The following is a 16,732-nucleotide window of genomic DNA, read 5'->3' on the forward strand; positions in this document are numbered from 1 at the left end:
AAAAATAAAACAATAATAGAACACATATTTGAGAAATACTGTAGTTATTTGCAAGGAAAAAATGATATCTAAAAACACACTGGGTGGAGGGATATTTCGTAAATTGAATGTGTATCTAGCAGGCATTGCTAGATACACATTCTTTTTCAACACAATTCCAGAAGGCTTTGAATCTTTTTCAACACAATTCCAGAAGGCTTGACATTTACTTGAAAGGTCCTCCTTTCCTCTCCTTCCTCTCTACCCTCCCCTCTCATCTTCCCTCCCTCCTTCCCTGAATTTTTAACTCCTTCTGCATATTTATTGGGTGCTTGATGTTGATCATGTGAAGATGTTATAACAGCTCATGTTGCTCATGGTGTTGAGAAATACACATAATATGTCTGTAGAACTATTGGCCGAAAAGTGCCTTTGGCAGGGCATTTATGTCTGGTTATATAATACATTGAAGGTGGTTCAAAGATGTCTTCTTTTTCACATTATGAGCGAAGTAGTTTGAATAATTGAACTGATTTATTGGGTTTTAAATCTACTGTATGTGTTAGAATGAAAATGGTTATGCTGTGGGCAGAACTTTGACTGTAGGAACTTTTGTGACTTAATTTATACTGTTAATGTCCTTATGTCATCCAGGTTCACTTTGATGGCTGGAACAATTGCTATGATTACTGGATAGATGCAGATTCTCCTGATATTCACCCTGTAGGCTGGTGTTCAAAAACAGGACATCCCCTTCAGCCTCCTTTGAGTAAGAGACACAAATAGCTTGTATAAATGTTTCCATTTCCATATGTAGCATTCTTAAGATTTCATCCTTAGCCCTTTCTTTTTCTCCTCCTCTCTCTACTGATGTTTCTTCTCTATGTAATCCTTTCCTTTTATTACATTTTAATTACCATAGTCACAGAAATATAAATGGAAAAAAAACTTAATGCCTGAAAAAGTAAAGCGTGTATAGACATTCTGTTTTATTTAGAAGTAAATCTCACCTCTTAAAACTAGTGTTGAATTTTTGGAAGACAATTTGTGAGACTTTCAAAATTTATTGTTTCAATATTAGTATTCTGATAGTAATTTTATATGATAGCTTTGCAAAATGTTAACATTGGGAGAAACTGGGCCAAGTGTGAAAGAGATTTCCTTCTGTTTTATTATTTACAACCGCTTTTGAATCTATAATTATCTTAATAAAAATCTCAGTTAAATTCAAATTTTAGAAGAGGTACATGGAGAACTTAACATACCATGGCCTTAATTTTGGAGGAAAATGTATACCTTATACAAAAAAAATGTAGGAAATACAATAAATTATTATCAAGTTTTTAAAAAATTTAGTGTACTTCCTGTATCCAGTGACTTCACTTCTGGATGCTACATATAAACTGCATAAGGGCACATATACATGGCATTCAGTGTAGCTTGTTTAGAATAACAAAGCTTGGGGAAAAATATCGGTTACATAAATTTTGGTGCACTATGCTGTAGAAACTATGCAGTATTCACAAAGAATATTAGTATTGCAACAGAAAAATTTGTAAGACAAGAAGTTAAAAACCAAAGAAGGATATTGGACCTTTATGTGGCAAAATAAAACATCTATGTTGTGCCTTTTATGTGGCAAAATCAAACAAAACCGAATGTGTCTGAATGCTTAGAACAATTTCCAGGAGAGCCCACACTAACCTCAGTGGTCAGAATGAGGGAGGGTCTGCAATGTAGAAGGAAGAGCATGGAGGGATCTGGAACTGTCATTCTGGATTCTTCTGTAGCACTTGAAGCGTTCACAGTATGTGAGTATTCATGCTTTAATTATGTTATTTACTTAATAAAAGTTGTTTGATGCTTCTTGTTAATTCGTATTTAGGTATCTCTGGACTTTATGACGTTTTGAAAGATTGTTATGTCAAAGTTTACCATTTCATTGTTGAAGAAAGATAACTAGTGTGAATAGTCATAAGGAAAAACCTTTAAATGTAGTGTCTTTTAAAATATTTTTCATTTTTATAGGATCTACTTTTTCTGTTTATATATGTTGGTTCAAAAATTGGATTTTTAGGGAGTCTTTTTCTTCCTTATACTGATCCAGACATTTGACTCTTAACAGATTTTTGCTTAATATTTTGCCCCTTGTTTCTTTTCCTTGCTCTTTCATAGGCCCCTTAGAATTAATGGAAGCTTCAGAACACGGTGGATGCTCAACCCCGGGATGTAAAGGGATTGGCCATTTTAAGAGAGCGAGACATCTGGGCCCTCACAGGTATGTGGTAGCTGTCACTCACATGGTCGGATATAGGTGTTCCATATACGTGTACATATAATGAATTTCATATATACTAAATTGATTGTGAACTAATTTTAAATTCCGATCCGTAAGAAATGTGGTTACCATGGTGATCATGTAAAAATGAAGGGAATATCTATAGTAAAGTCTTCTGGGAGAAAATGCATTCATGGTTTAAAATGGATTTACTCTACCTTTTTGGCTTTTCTTGGCAACCTGACTAGTTTTACAAATAGTTAATTACTGCAATAGTTATTTTGCATTGATCATTAATAATGAGAAGAGGGGAGACTCCATTGAAATCATTTGGTAGAATATTATCTGATTGGGTGACTTGATAATTTGAATAATGAGAGATGAGATGATTGTAGATTAACAGCAAAGATCACAAAAGGCACAATATAAATAGTCAAACATGAGAGTGCATTGGTCCAAAATGCATTTTTAAATATTTTTCTCTTACCTCAAGTAACTTTAAAAAAAAAAACCAAATTTATACATTTGAAATGTGATGTATTTGGTGATTTAGGGATCTTTGTAGAGAGTTAAAAATACTACTAAAGTACAGCTACTTGAGAGGCTAAGGTGGGAGGATCACTTGAGGCCAGGAGTTCGAGATCAGCTTGGACAACATAGCAAGATCCTGCCTCTTAAAAAAAAAATTACTGAGATACTAAGAAATTCCTGTGATTCAACTGGCATTTTAAAGGAGTAAACGTATCACCTATTTAGGAATGTTTTAAAATAATAATTTGTTGGTATAATGTTCTAACTACATAGTAACTGGATTGCCCAGTAAGAAAAATGATTCCTTGTTTATCTAGTTTGTACAGGTTGTGAATCTAGGTCTTTAAAAATTTTGAAGATTACTGTACCTGTTCCTCCAAACATTAATAGGAATTGCAAAATTGTTGTAATTATTTTCATCTGGATATAGTTTTCTCCTTTTTTCATCTCTGCAACCTTAAATCCTTCTTATCTTCCTTTTTCAACAACTCTCCTTAATGTTTTATGAGGTTCAGTATGTTCCAGAGTGAGAAGTCTGAGCATAGACAGGATGATGATGATTGCATTTGCAAATCCTTTTTGTTGCTTGTCTGACTGCAGACCAAAAGTTATATGATACATCTTGGAAGTTATTAAATATTGCCTAGTGAAGGCAGCTGAATTTTCAGCCATTATGTAAATCTAGATGCCAGAAATAATTCATGAACATACTAAATTTCCATTATTGTTTTAGTTGTTTTGTGTTGCTATAACAGAATACCATAGACCGGGTAATTTGTAAAGAAAATAAATTTATTTCTCACTTTCTGGAGGCTGGGAAGTCCGAGATGCAGGGGCCAGCATATGGCAAGGGCTTTCTTGCTGCGGAAGGTAGAGGGCAAGGCAGCATGTGTGAGAGAGCCAGAGAGGGCCAAACCTGCTTTTATAACAACCGCTCCCATGATAACAAACCCACTTCTGCAATAATGTCATTAATCCATCCAGGAGGGCAGAGCCTGATCACCTCAGTATTGTCACAGTGGCAATCAGATTTCAACATGAGTTTTGGGGGGGGTATTCAAACTGCAGCAATATGTTTAGAAACTCATTCAGTAAATATTTTCAAGCAGCATTTTTTCAACAAGAACTAAGATTTATTGAACATTTATTTACTCTGTGCAGGATATTGCTCTAATTGCTTTACATATCTTGGATACCCTTTGTAACAGCCCTATGATATAAGAACTGTTTTTTTCCCCCATGTTTTGGTGAGGCCGCGGGGGGGTACTGGGGAGGTTAGTAACTGGCCTTACTTCCCAACTGGGGAGAAGGGAACTCTGTGCTCTGGACCACTCCCCTCTAATGGCCTCTCAAGACACTACTCCATAAATTAATCACAGACCCAACCTTCAAAGAATTCACAGGCTGATGGAGCTATAAAAGCTGTACATAATTTAATTAAAACATAAGATACAAAATAATATCAGAACTTTGGCACACATCCCTTTCTGCTGTACAAAGTGTTCATTGGAGCAAAGAGAATTTGTTCAAGTTGTGAAGAAAAAGAACAAAGAAAATTTTAAAATGAGTAAATACTAACAATGTGTTGTTGAGGTGCAATTGAAGATGAAACAAAACTTTTTCTGGTCTTCCAGAAGGAAGACACACCTTATGGCAGTGTCCATGGTCTCCTTAGGACTGCTTTACGTTTGAGTGGAGAGGTTTGCTTTTCACAGCAAGGCCTGTGGTGACAGTTGTGTCCCCTCCCTGATGGCCCAGCCGTTCATCAGGACTGCCTTTCCCCAAGTGTGCAGGTGGACCTCTGAGGGTTCCTCAGCTGGGCCACACCCATTTCACCAAGTTTCACTGGTTATATTTAGAGCATTTCTTCATAGATGCAATGTTGTGCTTGTTAAGAGGATTAGTGGAAGACTTTATAGAGAAATGTGGTAAGGAACCCTTTCCAGTGGAATTAGAATCATAATAGAGAATTACTCATTTTCTTGGAAGGAGGGGCAGAAGTACACCTGATGGCTTAAAGGACAAGCATTGATAAAGAACCCGTATTCATTTTCTTATCACACGTAGAGAGCATAACTAGCAGATTTTGTGCCTTGGGCAGAGTTGTTGGTTGACTCGAGCCCCTGGACCAAGGGATGCAATTCACAGAACTCCTGGAGGTCCCAGTTTCTGCCCAAGTGCTAACATCCCTTCTCCTCAGTCTTCGAACTGGGTTTTCTTAGACTCCCTGACTATGCTGTCCTATTTACAGCACTTAAAGCTCTTTTTCTGGCAGCATATTAATCTTCAATAGGCACAGCCTGTTTTCCATTTCATTAGTAGACTTGCGGAGGAGCTTACTGCATCGTGGATATTCTTTGAAAGGTTCATTTCACTGGCTCTTATTTTTGTTCTAAGAATGCTGTGTTTAGGAAAACATAATGAGAAAATTCTCTTTGGATTAATTACTGAGAAACTGCATGTATCAGAACATGCACTCTTTGCATAGATAACAAAGAAACTTGCTCTTTTAGCAAAAAATAATCAATTTAACGAACACATAAGCAAGAGACTTTGTTTTGACTAGCGTTTGTTGTTACCTTCTCTGAAGATTACAGTGTTTGAATTTGCTCTAAGAAGTGTTGAAACAAAACGTGTCTAAACAATGAAGCTTGATAATTTAACGTTTTTTAAAATGGTGAAATATAAATGATCAGTGAAAGAGTTGGATATGGGTATGGTTTTCTCATCTGTAGGGGTATTCAGGAGCCAGATTGCTTAATTCCAACTCTCTAGCAAGGGAACATTAATATTGGTTGTGTCACAGTGTTTCCCTTTGTCGCTTAAGTTATTTGGCCTACTAAGAGCGGGTAAGGAATGGGAAGAGATTAAAGGAAATAAAGTTATATAAAAGTAGACATTCGGCCGGGCGCAGTGGCTCATGTCTGTGATTCCAGCACTTTGAGAGGCCAAGGCAGGCGGATCATCTTAGATCAGGAGTTCAAGACCAGCCTGACCAACATGGAGAAACCCCATCTCTACCAAAAATACAAAATTAGCTGGACGTGGTGGTGCGTGCCTGTAATCCCAGCTACTCCAGAGGCTGAGGCAGGAGAATCACTTGAACCCGGGAGGCAGAGGTTGCAGTGAGCCAAGATCGCACCACCGCACTTCAGCCTGGGCAACAAGAGCGAAACTCCATCTCAAAAAAAAAAAAAAGTAGACATTCTGCATATCAAGTGCCTTCAGAACTGAATCTTTTCTTTGTAAAATTTGGTCATGGAGAAATTAAACAAGAAAAGAGAAAGGAATGTTTGCAGCAAACACCTAAAGGATATTAATGAAATCCATGGAATGTTTTAAACATTGGTAACTCTTGGTGTGCCCCTGCAAGCTGTAAACATCATATTAATTCACCATGCATCTATCCATGAACAAACCTTTGTTAAGTGCCTTCTTTGTGTCACCTGCTGGGTTAGGTGAGGGACTGTATAGAGGAGAGGGTCCCTCCTTTTAAAGAGGCCAGTCTGGTGTAAACAGATTCACATAGAGGCAGGAGTGGAGTGGCGCTCAGAGAGAAGCATCAGGTTTTTATGAGGGAAGCGGAGCATTCATAATGAGGTGTGTTACGGAGTTTTTATTGCTGTTTACTTTTCGCTGATGTTCTTTTTACACAATAGGGATTAAATGTCACTCTTCTTTTTAAATAATAATAATCGGTGGGATTTATTGATGACTTCCTATGTTCCAGGCACTGCTTTAAGGACTTAATGTGTGATCTCATTTGGTCCTCACAGGAACTCTGTGAATGTTAGGCACTTTTCTAGTTCTTGTTTTATAGATGAGGAGACAGAGAATTGAAATGCTTAAGTAAGCACCTGAGATTGTACATTGGCGGAACCAGAATTCACCCCAGGCTTGTAAGGCACTTAAGTCCCTGCTCTTAACTGCTGGGCATTCATGCAATCCACAGTGGCCTGATAGAGCCTGCCTCGTGTGTTTCTTTTTTTTTTTTTTTTAACTGTTTTTTGTCAGGACAGAGTGCGAAAATGATTGTGCGAGCACTTAGAAAACTGGAGATGTTGCCTAATTGTTAAAAAATATACAATTATTGTATATTGTATATTTTATTATATAAAAATATACAATAAAAATTACAATTAGAAGGGTTTTTAAGGTGGCATTGGAGAACAGTGAATAAGGCAGTCCTTCTACCACACCTAATGAGCTGGACCAGCCTTCCCTAGAAAAAAACATTCTTCTTAGAGGAGCCAGTGGGGCGAGTATTTGCATATTTAGCTGATATGTGAAATAATTTGCTAATAGTGTAGGATGCACCTCAGTAAAGTACTTACAGTAGAGAACAGTATCATCCTATGGGATGATATCCTTCTGCTTGCTGTGGAGTTGCATAATAGTAAAGAGTTGTACATATACATGTGCATGTGTCCATGACGGAATATGCACACGTTGTGTGGTAAGCCACACCTTATTAAAGTTTTGTCACTAAAAACTTAGTACATGAGAAATTAGAAGTCTATAAGCCTAGCGAGAACCAACTTTCTCCATAGATGTTTAATTAGCACTGGTGAGTTTTAAAGTTCATATGCAGTTTTAGAAGTTAACAATTTTGTATCTGTACGTAACAGAACAAATATGGAACAGAAAAAGCAACATTTCTAACACGATGCAGATCACATATGTCACTTGTGTTCTTTGAAGTGACACAGGAGTCGTTCCAACTCCTCAAAAACATAATTACTTGTGAATTTTACCCTAATTCTTATTCCAAGAGCTGATTAATGGGAGTAGATGAAATAGTGAAATACTTGACCCATGTTCTATAGGTTGGCTTTTGTTTTTAAAGCCATCAGATAAGATTATTTTACAAAGCTCTGTGACCTTGAGCCAATACTTCTTTGTGCCAGTGTCCTCATTTATAAAATAAATTGGTGACAATAGTATCTGCTTAATAAGAATAGTGTGATAAGTAAAGGAGTTAATTTTGGAACAGTGCCTGACACTTCCTAAGCACACAATCCACGTTAGCTCTATGAGTACAGACAGCAGGCAGTAGCATCTTGCTAGAAGATGGTACTCTCAGATCAAGTTCATTGTCATGGGTTAGGAATAAGGAAATTCTTCAGTGTGCAAGGGTACTATTCACCCATATAATACAGTGGTTAAGAGATAGCCACAGTTCCTGATGTAATTCCGTCAGGAACCGATTGAATGACACTGAACAACATCCCATTTAAGTCCCAAAAGAACTACTTCTTAGGATTGTGAGAATTAAATAGGTAATGTAAACATTTGGCCTGAGTAATGCACTTAACCCGAGGTCAGTTTTGTTATTATCATCCTCATTTTACAGATGAAACAGAATCTCGGAGCCTGTGCTTGCTCATTATTGAGTGGAGGATGAAGCAGCAGAGCAGGGTCAGAACCAGGCTCCCTGATGTCCCCCTCCATGCATGTCCAGTCACCTGAGCTCCTTTTGCATTTTGTGGCATTCCATTTTGTCATCACCTCCCACTTCAGGAGCCAGCTGGCTTTCCTCTTTACCCCAGAGCAGGTGTGAAAATGGGAGGTTTATTGACCCTTTTGACTCTTCTCAGGGTTCAGAGAAAGGGGGTTAACATAAAACCAATAGCTGATAGGCTACCCTTGGTAAATTAGGCTACCATTAGTAAATCACTGCTTTGAGGGCTTTGAATGTTTTTCCCTGCTTTAGGTTGAGATTTTGTAATTGAAGTTACTCTCTGGTCCTAGCAATCTATTTTCAAAAAAAAAAAAAAAAGATATTTAAATGGTAAGTGTCATAATGGCTGCAGTCTTACCCCTCTCTTGAGCTATCCAAGTTTACATATGGTGATTTAGAGAGATATTCTTTCATTTATTCAACAAATAGGTGAAGATGCTGCCCTCCTAGGGCTTAGAATATAAATTATCTACACTGTAACTGTAATTAGTGCTAAATTGGGGACCCAGCCCTTCTAAGAATCCTGAGAGTCTTCCCATCGTCGGAGGTAGATGAGGTAAAGAAGAGAACCTGTCACTTTCTTCATATACAGTAAAATTTCAATTTTAATATATATACAGTTATTTAATAATTGTAAGGCCAAGCGTTTAACAATGAATGAAATGCTGGTCATGATATTCTAGGAATAGCTGCATACAGTTTATTTAAAGAAACTAAAAAATTGTCTTTAAATTGTTATTAGTTTTTACTGCCACGAAGCTTAAGTAGATAAATTTGCAACAAAAACATACAATAGAAGGAACAAATAAGAGAGTGGAGTCAAAGATGGTGAAGACCTGAGGTTGGGTTAATAAATTTATCTTGTCATAAACAGAGTCAGGAACAGTAGGAGGAGCTAGTTGTGTTTTTTATCTTTTGGGAGAGTGAATTTTTGATCATTTTTGGGTGGAGGGGCATGATTTGTTAAAGACGATAAAGTTGTTTTTAAACATATTTATTGTGACGTGACGCTGAGGCATCTGAGTAGAAATGTTTAGTGAACAGCTGTATTTTCCTTGAAGTCAAGGTGTTGTTAGGTCTGACACCTCCTACTAGGGAGTCACAAGGGACCGAGGCTTCCCTTTCTCAGGCCTTTGGCAGTCTTTCATTGTGGGCAAGAATCCCACACCCACCGATCAGATGCTGCCATCCGGGCTTTCCATCTTGAGGAATGAGGTGAAGGCAGGTCAGACCTTGCGACTGCAGCCTCCGTGGAACTGAAGACTAGACCAGGGCCTGGAAAGGGCAGGGGGACTGAGAACAGTGGCATGAGGGCCACATGCCCAGCAGCCTCCTCCTGTGCAGATGGTTTTGAGGGAGTGTGTTGCTTGTACCCTGCTTCCTACCCAAGCCTGATTTTCTGGCCTTCCTGTTGAGCTGTCAAATGCCCTTCCAGTGAGTGTTTTCTGCTCAAGTTAGGCAGAATTGGTTTTGGTCACCTGCATCCGTGAACTCTGAATTAGGATCCCCTGAAACATATAAAGGTCTGGTGTTCAAAAGAGACATCATAGTTGGGAATGGATTTTCCTTCACATTATTACTAAATGAATACCATGAAATACTACCGTCTGCCCATGCTCATGGCAATGCGTGAAATAGTGTGTTCATTTTGCTGAGCTACTTCGTTGCTATGTGACCTTGGGCAAGTAACATCTCTGCTTGGATGTCTAATAAACAAATTCCACAATTTCTGATATTACCCCCAAATCTTCTTCTCCTTAGTCATTCCATCTCGGGGAGGGGAAAAAAAGGCACCTCTGTTACCACGCAGTTCTTCAAGCCAAAAACCAAATGGCCATTCCTGAACTCTTCCTTTCCATTGCTTCCCATCTCCCATCCATCCACAGGTCTTCTTGGGATGACAAAGGATACCGTGACTCTCTTCTTCATTTTTGCCCCATCTCAACCACACAAATCCAAGTTACATCATACCTTTACTCTTGAACAACTTTTCTTTCTTCAATTTTGTCCCATTGGAATCTTCTCTGCTTTCAAAATCCTGTCTCCAAAAAGAGAAATAACTTCGAAGTGACTTTACTTGCTCCAGTTCTGTCCCTTGAAATCTTCTCTGTCTTTAAAATCTTCTCTCCAAAAGGGATCCTGAGTAATCCTTAAAATTGTAAATCAAACCTTGTCATTCTCTTATTTGAAGATCTTCCATCAGCTTCAGATGTAATGTTTGCTAAAAATATAAAGTCCTGACTGGCCTGCTAGGCTCTACATGATATTTGCCTGCCTGCTTCTCCTAGTTCATCTCATCCCCATCACACTCTAGCCAACCTGGTCTCTCTTTCCCTCAAACAAGCCAAGCTTTTCCTGTTGGCACTGCTCCTCCCATCCTCTGGAACATTCTTTCCCACATTGTTTCCCTACGGGTCTTCTTCCTGACCATTACAGCTCTGCTCAGGTGCTGCTTCTCCAAGGAGGACCGTCCTCACCACTCCATCATAGCATCCTCACACCCTCTTTTATATCATGGTATTTCTTTTTCATGGCATTTATCACCATACGAAGTTATCTAATTTATGTGTATAATTGTGTATTGCCGATCTCCTCCTGGAATATCAGCTCCATGAAACCAGAGAGCTGGTTTCTTGTCTTTTTATTGTCCACTGAGTTTCCAATGCCTGGAAAGGTAATTAGCACATAATAAATGCATGATAAGTGCTTCTTGAATAAATGAATGAAATAAAGACTGAAGTTACTTAACTGTTACAAGCTTTAATTTGTTGCATGAAATGCCTTTTTCTGGGATGTTGGCAAGATAAAGTAAAATATTGCATGTAAAGCACTTAGCACAGTGCTTGATATATCATAAGTGCTCCATAAATGTCACTGGTTTTTGTTTTTGTTGATGTTAAGCTAACATTATATAAATCTATGTCAGCACAAGATCAGACGTTATTTGCTTTCTTCTTTTGCATAGATACCAGTGTAGACTAGCAGTATTTAAAGAAAATAAAGTTAGAATTTTTGCTTATGAGATACCTGTGATAAATCTTATAGGCCATTATCAGAATCACCTGGCAGCCCTTTTAACTCTTCCCTCCTTTTCCTAGGAGGGTGTATCAGATTCTGTTGGTAGAGGGTAGCTAGACACTGTTTAAAAATTTTCCCTGGGTGATTATCAACGTTTTCACTGTCATCTACACTGAAGAAAAGAACATAGAAGATTCTGACGTAATTGACCTAAGGCCCAAACCATTTCCAGATTTAAGAATGCTTCCCAAAAGCAGAGAGGCAAGATAGGCCGTTATTTGGAGAGGCCCACGTATATTGGGGTCTGAGATACGGCAGTTGCCCGGTTGTTTCAGAGACTGGAATGCTGAAGCCCTGGGTACAGGAGTATACAAACTAATGCTGAGTTAACAATGAGTGACCTCGATTTCCTTTCAGGAATGATCACCAAATGAGACCTGAGAGACCAACTGGTAGTCACAAATGGAAGGGAAATGAGCTCTATGCATCATTATCCAAGTTGGCCTCTGGTCCTTTTTCATCTTAGGAACAAGATTAGCTACAAATTGATCCATGTATTTTCTAGAACATCAGGCATAGGTCCAGACCTGAACACAGGAACAGCCCATGAGGAAACCTCCTTCCTTTGGAGGGTAGTAACTATTAAAAAAGGAAATTAAATAGTGTGTGACTGCCCTGGGCCTGGAGGATCACCTTAGGAAGCAGAAGCAAATCTGCTCCATTAACCAATCAATCAGTCTCTCTCCCACCTTTGTCCTGAATGATGTCTTAAGCATTTCTTTCTTGGGGCTGGTTGTTTCCAGAGATATGCACAGAGGGAATCCTTCAGTGACCCTTGCTCAATTCTGAAGATTGCAACAGATTCCTTCTTAAAGTCTAGTGTAAAAACCTGTTTCCTATTTGTATATATTTGTTATGTTTTAAAGATAAAATATGCTGCAGGTATGATTATAAAATGTAACAATATATTCAGTATATATTCAGTTAAATTTTAGAATTTTATATTCTGTATCCTGTCATTTTAATTGGAAGAAGTATGGCCTAATGGAAATGTTCAATGTTCTTTTTTTTTTTCTTTTCTTTTAATCTGTTAGTGCTGCCAACTGTCCCTATTCAGAAATCAATTTGAATAAAGACCGTATTTTTCCAGACCGCTTAAGTGGTGAGATGCCTCCGGCTAGTCCGTCATTTCCAAGAAATAAAAGGACAGATGCAAATGAAAGCTCTTCATCCCCTGAAATCAGGTAATCAAAGAGCTAATATTAGCATTGTTTAGAAGTACTCTAATTGAAAGAGATTTTTTATCTTTTAGATGTTTTATTTCCTATAGCAATGTTTTCTTGGAGATTGTTGAAAATGCACCTGACTTAATGTGAAATGATGGTAGAGATCTGTACTCGAACTTAAAAAAAAAATTAGAGAGTTTATAAAAGCATGTCCAAATCAGGCAGGATTTTTCTCTGACTCATTTTTTTTTTAATTTGCTTGGTATTAGAGGTAGGAATTTGGAAATTCCAGTCATTTTACTGCATACCAGTTAATATTTCTGCATGAATTGATCAATATTTACATAGAGTCAACCTTTATCAGAAAAGCAGTGGACTGGTGAAGAATGGACATTATTTCTTTTAGTGCTCATTATATGCCAAGTACTTGCATATACATTATTTCATCTAATTATTCATATGTTAATTGTATTATAAGCCCAGTTATTTAGTTTTTACTTGAGTTGGAATGTTTAACCCCAGTGGTTTATTAAGTAAACAACCAAATTGATACATCTTTAAGCAAGTGATCCATGCCCTGATGTTAACTGCGGATGCTATTAAAAGAAAGAACAGATTAGGAAAAAGACATTTCTTAATACTTAGGTTTTGGCTTTCTCTTTTATGAATTACTTAAAAACCTAAGGCAACATAGTTTATTTTTATATTTTATAATTTCTGTTATTCTGGATGAACCTAGTGGGCATTTAAATCAATGCATTGTCGTAGGAGTAATGGCATTTAAACTAAGGATTGTTCTCTTTATAGAGAAGCAGTTTACCCTTTGGATGGAGTAGGGGACACCTACAACTTCTTCTGGTATTAACAACAGTGATGGTTTTTTAAATCCTTAAAACCACGACTGATAACATAAACTCATTTACCAAATCCCAGCATCCAAAAATGAGGGTCACTTGAAAAAATTTAACAGGATCGTTTGAGCCTGGGAGGTCGAGGCTGCAGTGAGCCAGGATCACAACACTGGCCTTCAGCCTGGGTGACAGAGTGAGACCCTGTCTCGAAAAAAAAAAAAAAAAATTTTAACTTTAAAACATACAACAGTTATTAATTCATGTAGACATGATTATAGATACAGGGTTCATTGACTAAAAAGGTGATAAGAATACCTATGCTTTAGATTTCAAAATTGTTTTTAAAAAACTTAAAAATTGTTTATTGTTTAAAAAGTATCAACAGAATACTCAGAAGGGTTGGTAGTGCCTGTTGCAGGTTTTTCAATAATTGTCTGGGTGCTTGGGCCAAATACCTGGAGCCAAAGTCTTCTCACAGAGCAAAGAAGTGGTTAGTTTTTTTGGATGATTTTGTGGATTCCTTTTTGGCTGTAAATCCATGTAAGAATAGAGTAATCTTTATAATGAGTCTAACCATTTCGGTGTTCTGTCTTCTGTTCAAGGGTGGTCCTGGGCCTTACTCATGGTCAGCATTTGTGATCAAGGAAACAATCTCAGACATTTGAAAGTTTTCTATTTATAACCCATTGCACATATTTCATGTGTAAATATCTTTAAAGTGATATTTTTGCCTATGCCTATTAATTAGTATCATTAATAATTATTACCTATTAAAACCTAATTATTGATTACCTAATAATTATTACCTATTAATAATTAAATGAAATAATGTCTATGCAAGTACTTGGCATACCATCTTTTGAGTCAATGAGGTCTGACCTACCATTACTTTTCCTTGTCTTTTCACTGTTTTTATAACTTTTCTGCAAAAATGAGTGGGTTTGAAAGTTTTCATCCTCTCTCTGGGGTTTCAGTGAAAGCCTTTACTCACTGAGACCTTGAATTGACTCACTTAGGATTGTCACCTCCACTGTCAAAAATAAAATGAAATGTATGTCCTTGCTCTATATCACTGTATATGTGCAAAGCAGTACTTTAGTTTGTTAGTTGAGCCTCCCTTTCTGCCACTTCCGCTTTTTGTGGCCCTGGGAATCGAGCAGGAAATGAAAATGTCCGAAGCAGCCTGTGAGCTAGTGATCTGCTGAAATGGCTCCACTTGGAAGGTGTTAGTGGTAGGAAGTTTGACTACCATTGAGGTATGCAGCAACACTGGTCTTAGAATTCTTCTCCCAACCATCTCCTCCCCTTCCAAAGCTCCCCATCTTCCATCCTGACTCAAATTTTTCCCAAGAGGTCAAAGAGCCCTTCTCCCTTCCTGTTGGTCTCTTATAAACCTTAACTTTGAGTGTAACCCAAGCCTGGAAACATATCTTTAAGAGGTAAAGAAATGCCCTTCCACTCATTTCCCAATGGGTTTCCTTCTTTGCAGGAAAATCCTGAGCATGCCACATTACTAGTAATCTTATGTTTTGAATTGTGTGTATGCATGTGTCTTAATCATTTCAAAGTGTCTCATTTGATTATTGTGAAAATGGTCAGAGGTGTCCATGTCTAACCCTTGAGAAGATACTGGCAGAGTAGCAATGACCTTCCTCTGGCCTGAGATCAGCCAGGAGTGAGAAGCAGTGGTAGAACTCAATTTGTCCTAGTGTCATGACTTGATACCTCTCCCTAGACACCCTGGAGTCTTTTTCTTAAGGGTTCAGAGGTGAGTGCTCTGTAGAGGGGTTCATAGGTTGAACTGCATCTTCTTGACTCACTTTCTGTACCAGGTTTGGCCAAAACTACAGTTTTAATATGTAGGAAATGTAAAAGAGCTACAACTTAGACTTTCCTACTATTTATTTAGAGTTTTATATTTTTTCTTTCTTCTTCCCACATAACCAGGATGCAGGAAGTCAGTTCTACCTTGGATAAATCAGCAGTATACAAAGAGGTTGAAAAATAAAAAAGGTTATGAGGATCCTGAGCTTTCTGTTTAACTAAAAAGAATTTAATGCCTTAAAACCTAGAGGTAGCAAGTAATCTCATCTGCATTAAAGCTTCTATAATTCCTGTGAAGTGTCTATAAAAGTAAAACTAAATGAAAATAAATACTGATATATTAAAAAAACATTTATTAAGCATTTTCTAGGTGCTATACTTGGTGTCCCATACATTATACAAGTATGGTTCTTGTTTCTTCTGGCAATTTTCCTCAAATGTCATCTTCCTGAGCAAATGCTGTCAGTGATGCCAACCTTTTTTCTGTTTAGTACTGTCTTAGTTATAGTTTAAGGTACATAAACCAGTGAGAGACACTAAAACTTTGGAGGTAGAAAGTTGATGCAACTAAACTCTCTTAGGGGTTTTTTTCCTCCCATGCAACTTTAACACTTGGCTTTTTGCCATTGTTCTGCATGCATGGCCATCTAAGCTCTTAATGTAGCTCTGAAGATAAGTTCTGTCTTCGATGCAGACCCAAGGAACAAATGAGTAAGTAGTTGAAGCCCAGCACAGCAAGAGCACACCATGGTGTTTTCTGTTCCTCCAGAAAAGAGCAGCAGAATGTGGTGATTAGGAACATTCTCGGCTTCCCTACTTGCTAGGTTTATGGTCTTGAATGAATTACTCAATAGCTCTTCGCTTTGAATCTCATAATTTATGAGGATTACATGAGATGAAAAATGCAAATATGAAGCTCTTAGAATAGTAATTAATAATTCGTAAGTCCTCAGTAAATGTTAGGTGTTTTTTTGGTGTTTTTTTTTTTTTTTAGATGGAGTCTTGCTCTGTCGTCCAGGCTGGAGTGCACTAGCATGATCTCGGCTCACTGCAACCTCTGCCTCCCAGGTTCAAGGGATTCGCCTGCCTCAGCCTCCCAAGTAGCTGGGATTACAGGCGTGTGCCACCACGCCTGGCTAATTTTTTGTGTTTTTAGTGGAGACAGAGTTTTACCATGTTAGCCAGGATGGTCTCAATCTCCTGACTTCCTGATCTGTTGCCTCGGCCTCCCAAATTGCTGGGATTACAGGCGTCAGCCAACGTGCCCAGCCAAATGTTAGTTTTTATTAGTGTTGTTGAAAGAGGAATAGATTGCTTTGTTTCATTATATGTCTTTTATTCCTTAGGAGCAAATGAATGGCTGGACCATTTGTTTACTATATATTTTTTTTTTTGGTGGGGGGAGGATTTTATTTTATTTGGTATTTATTTATTTATTTTTATTTTACTTTAAGTTGTAGGATACATGTGCAGAATGTGCAGGTTTGTTACATAGGTATACATGTGCCACGGTAGTTTGCTGCACCTATCAACCTATCTCCTAAGTTTTAAGCCCCACATGCAT

At 37.8% G+C, this 16,732-nt stretch overlaps 1 protein-coding gene across 2 annotated transcripts in view; it reads left to right on the forward strand.

The window, feature by feature from the left end:
• The window catches only part of L3MBTL3 (L3MBTL histone methyl-lysine binding protein 3), a 131,790-nt gene that overhangs the window by 73,651 nt on the left and 41,407 nt on the right, over positions 1 to 16,732 (forward strand). For both annotated transcript variants that reach the window (XM_030809664.1, XM_030809665.1), the window contains exons 16-18: positions 634 to 748; positions 2,155 to 2,257; positions 12,362 to 12,511. In XM_030809664.1, the coding sequence (XP_030665524.1) occupies positions 634 to 748; positions 2,155 to 2,257; positions 12,362 to 12,511 (368 nt within the window). The remainder of the gene's footprint in view (positions 1 to 633; positions 749 to 2,154; positions 2,258 to 12,361; positions 12,512 to 16,732) is intronic.

The sequence above is a fragment of the Nomascus leucogenys genome, chromosome 3 (genome assembly GCF_006542625.1).
Source record: "Nomascus leucogenys isolate Asia chromosome 3, Asia_NLE_v1, whole genome shotgun sequence".
Classification (NCBI taxonomy): Eukaryota; Metazoa; Chordata; class Mammalia; order Primates; family Hylobatidae; genus Nomascus; species Nomascus leucogenys.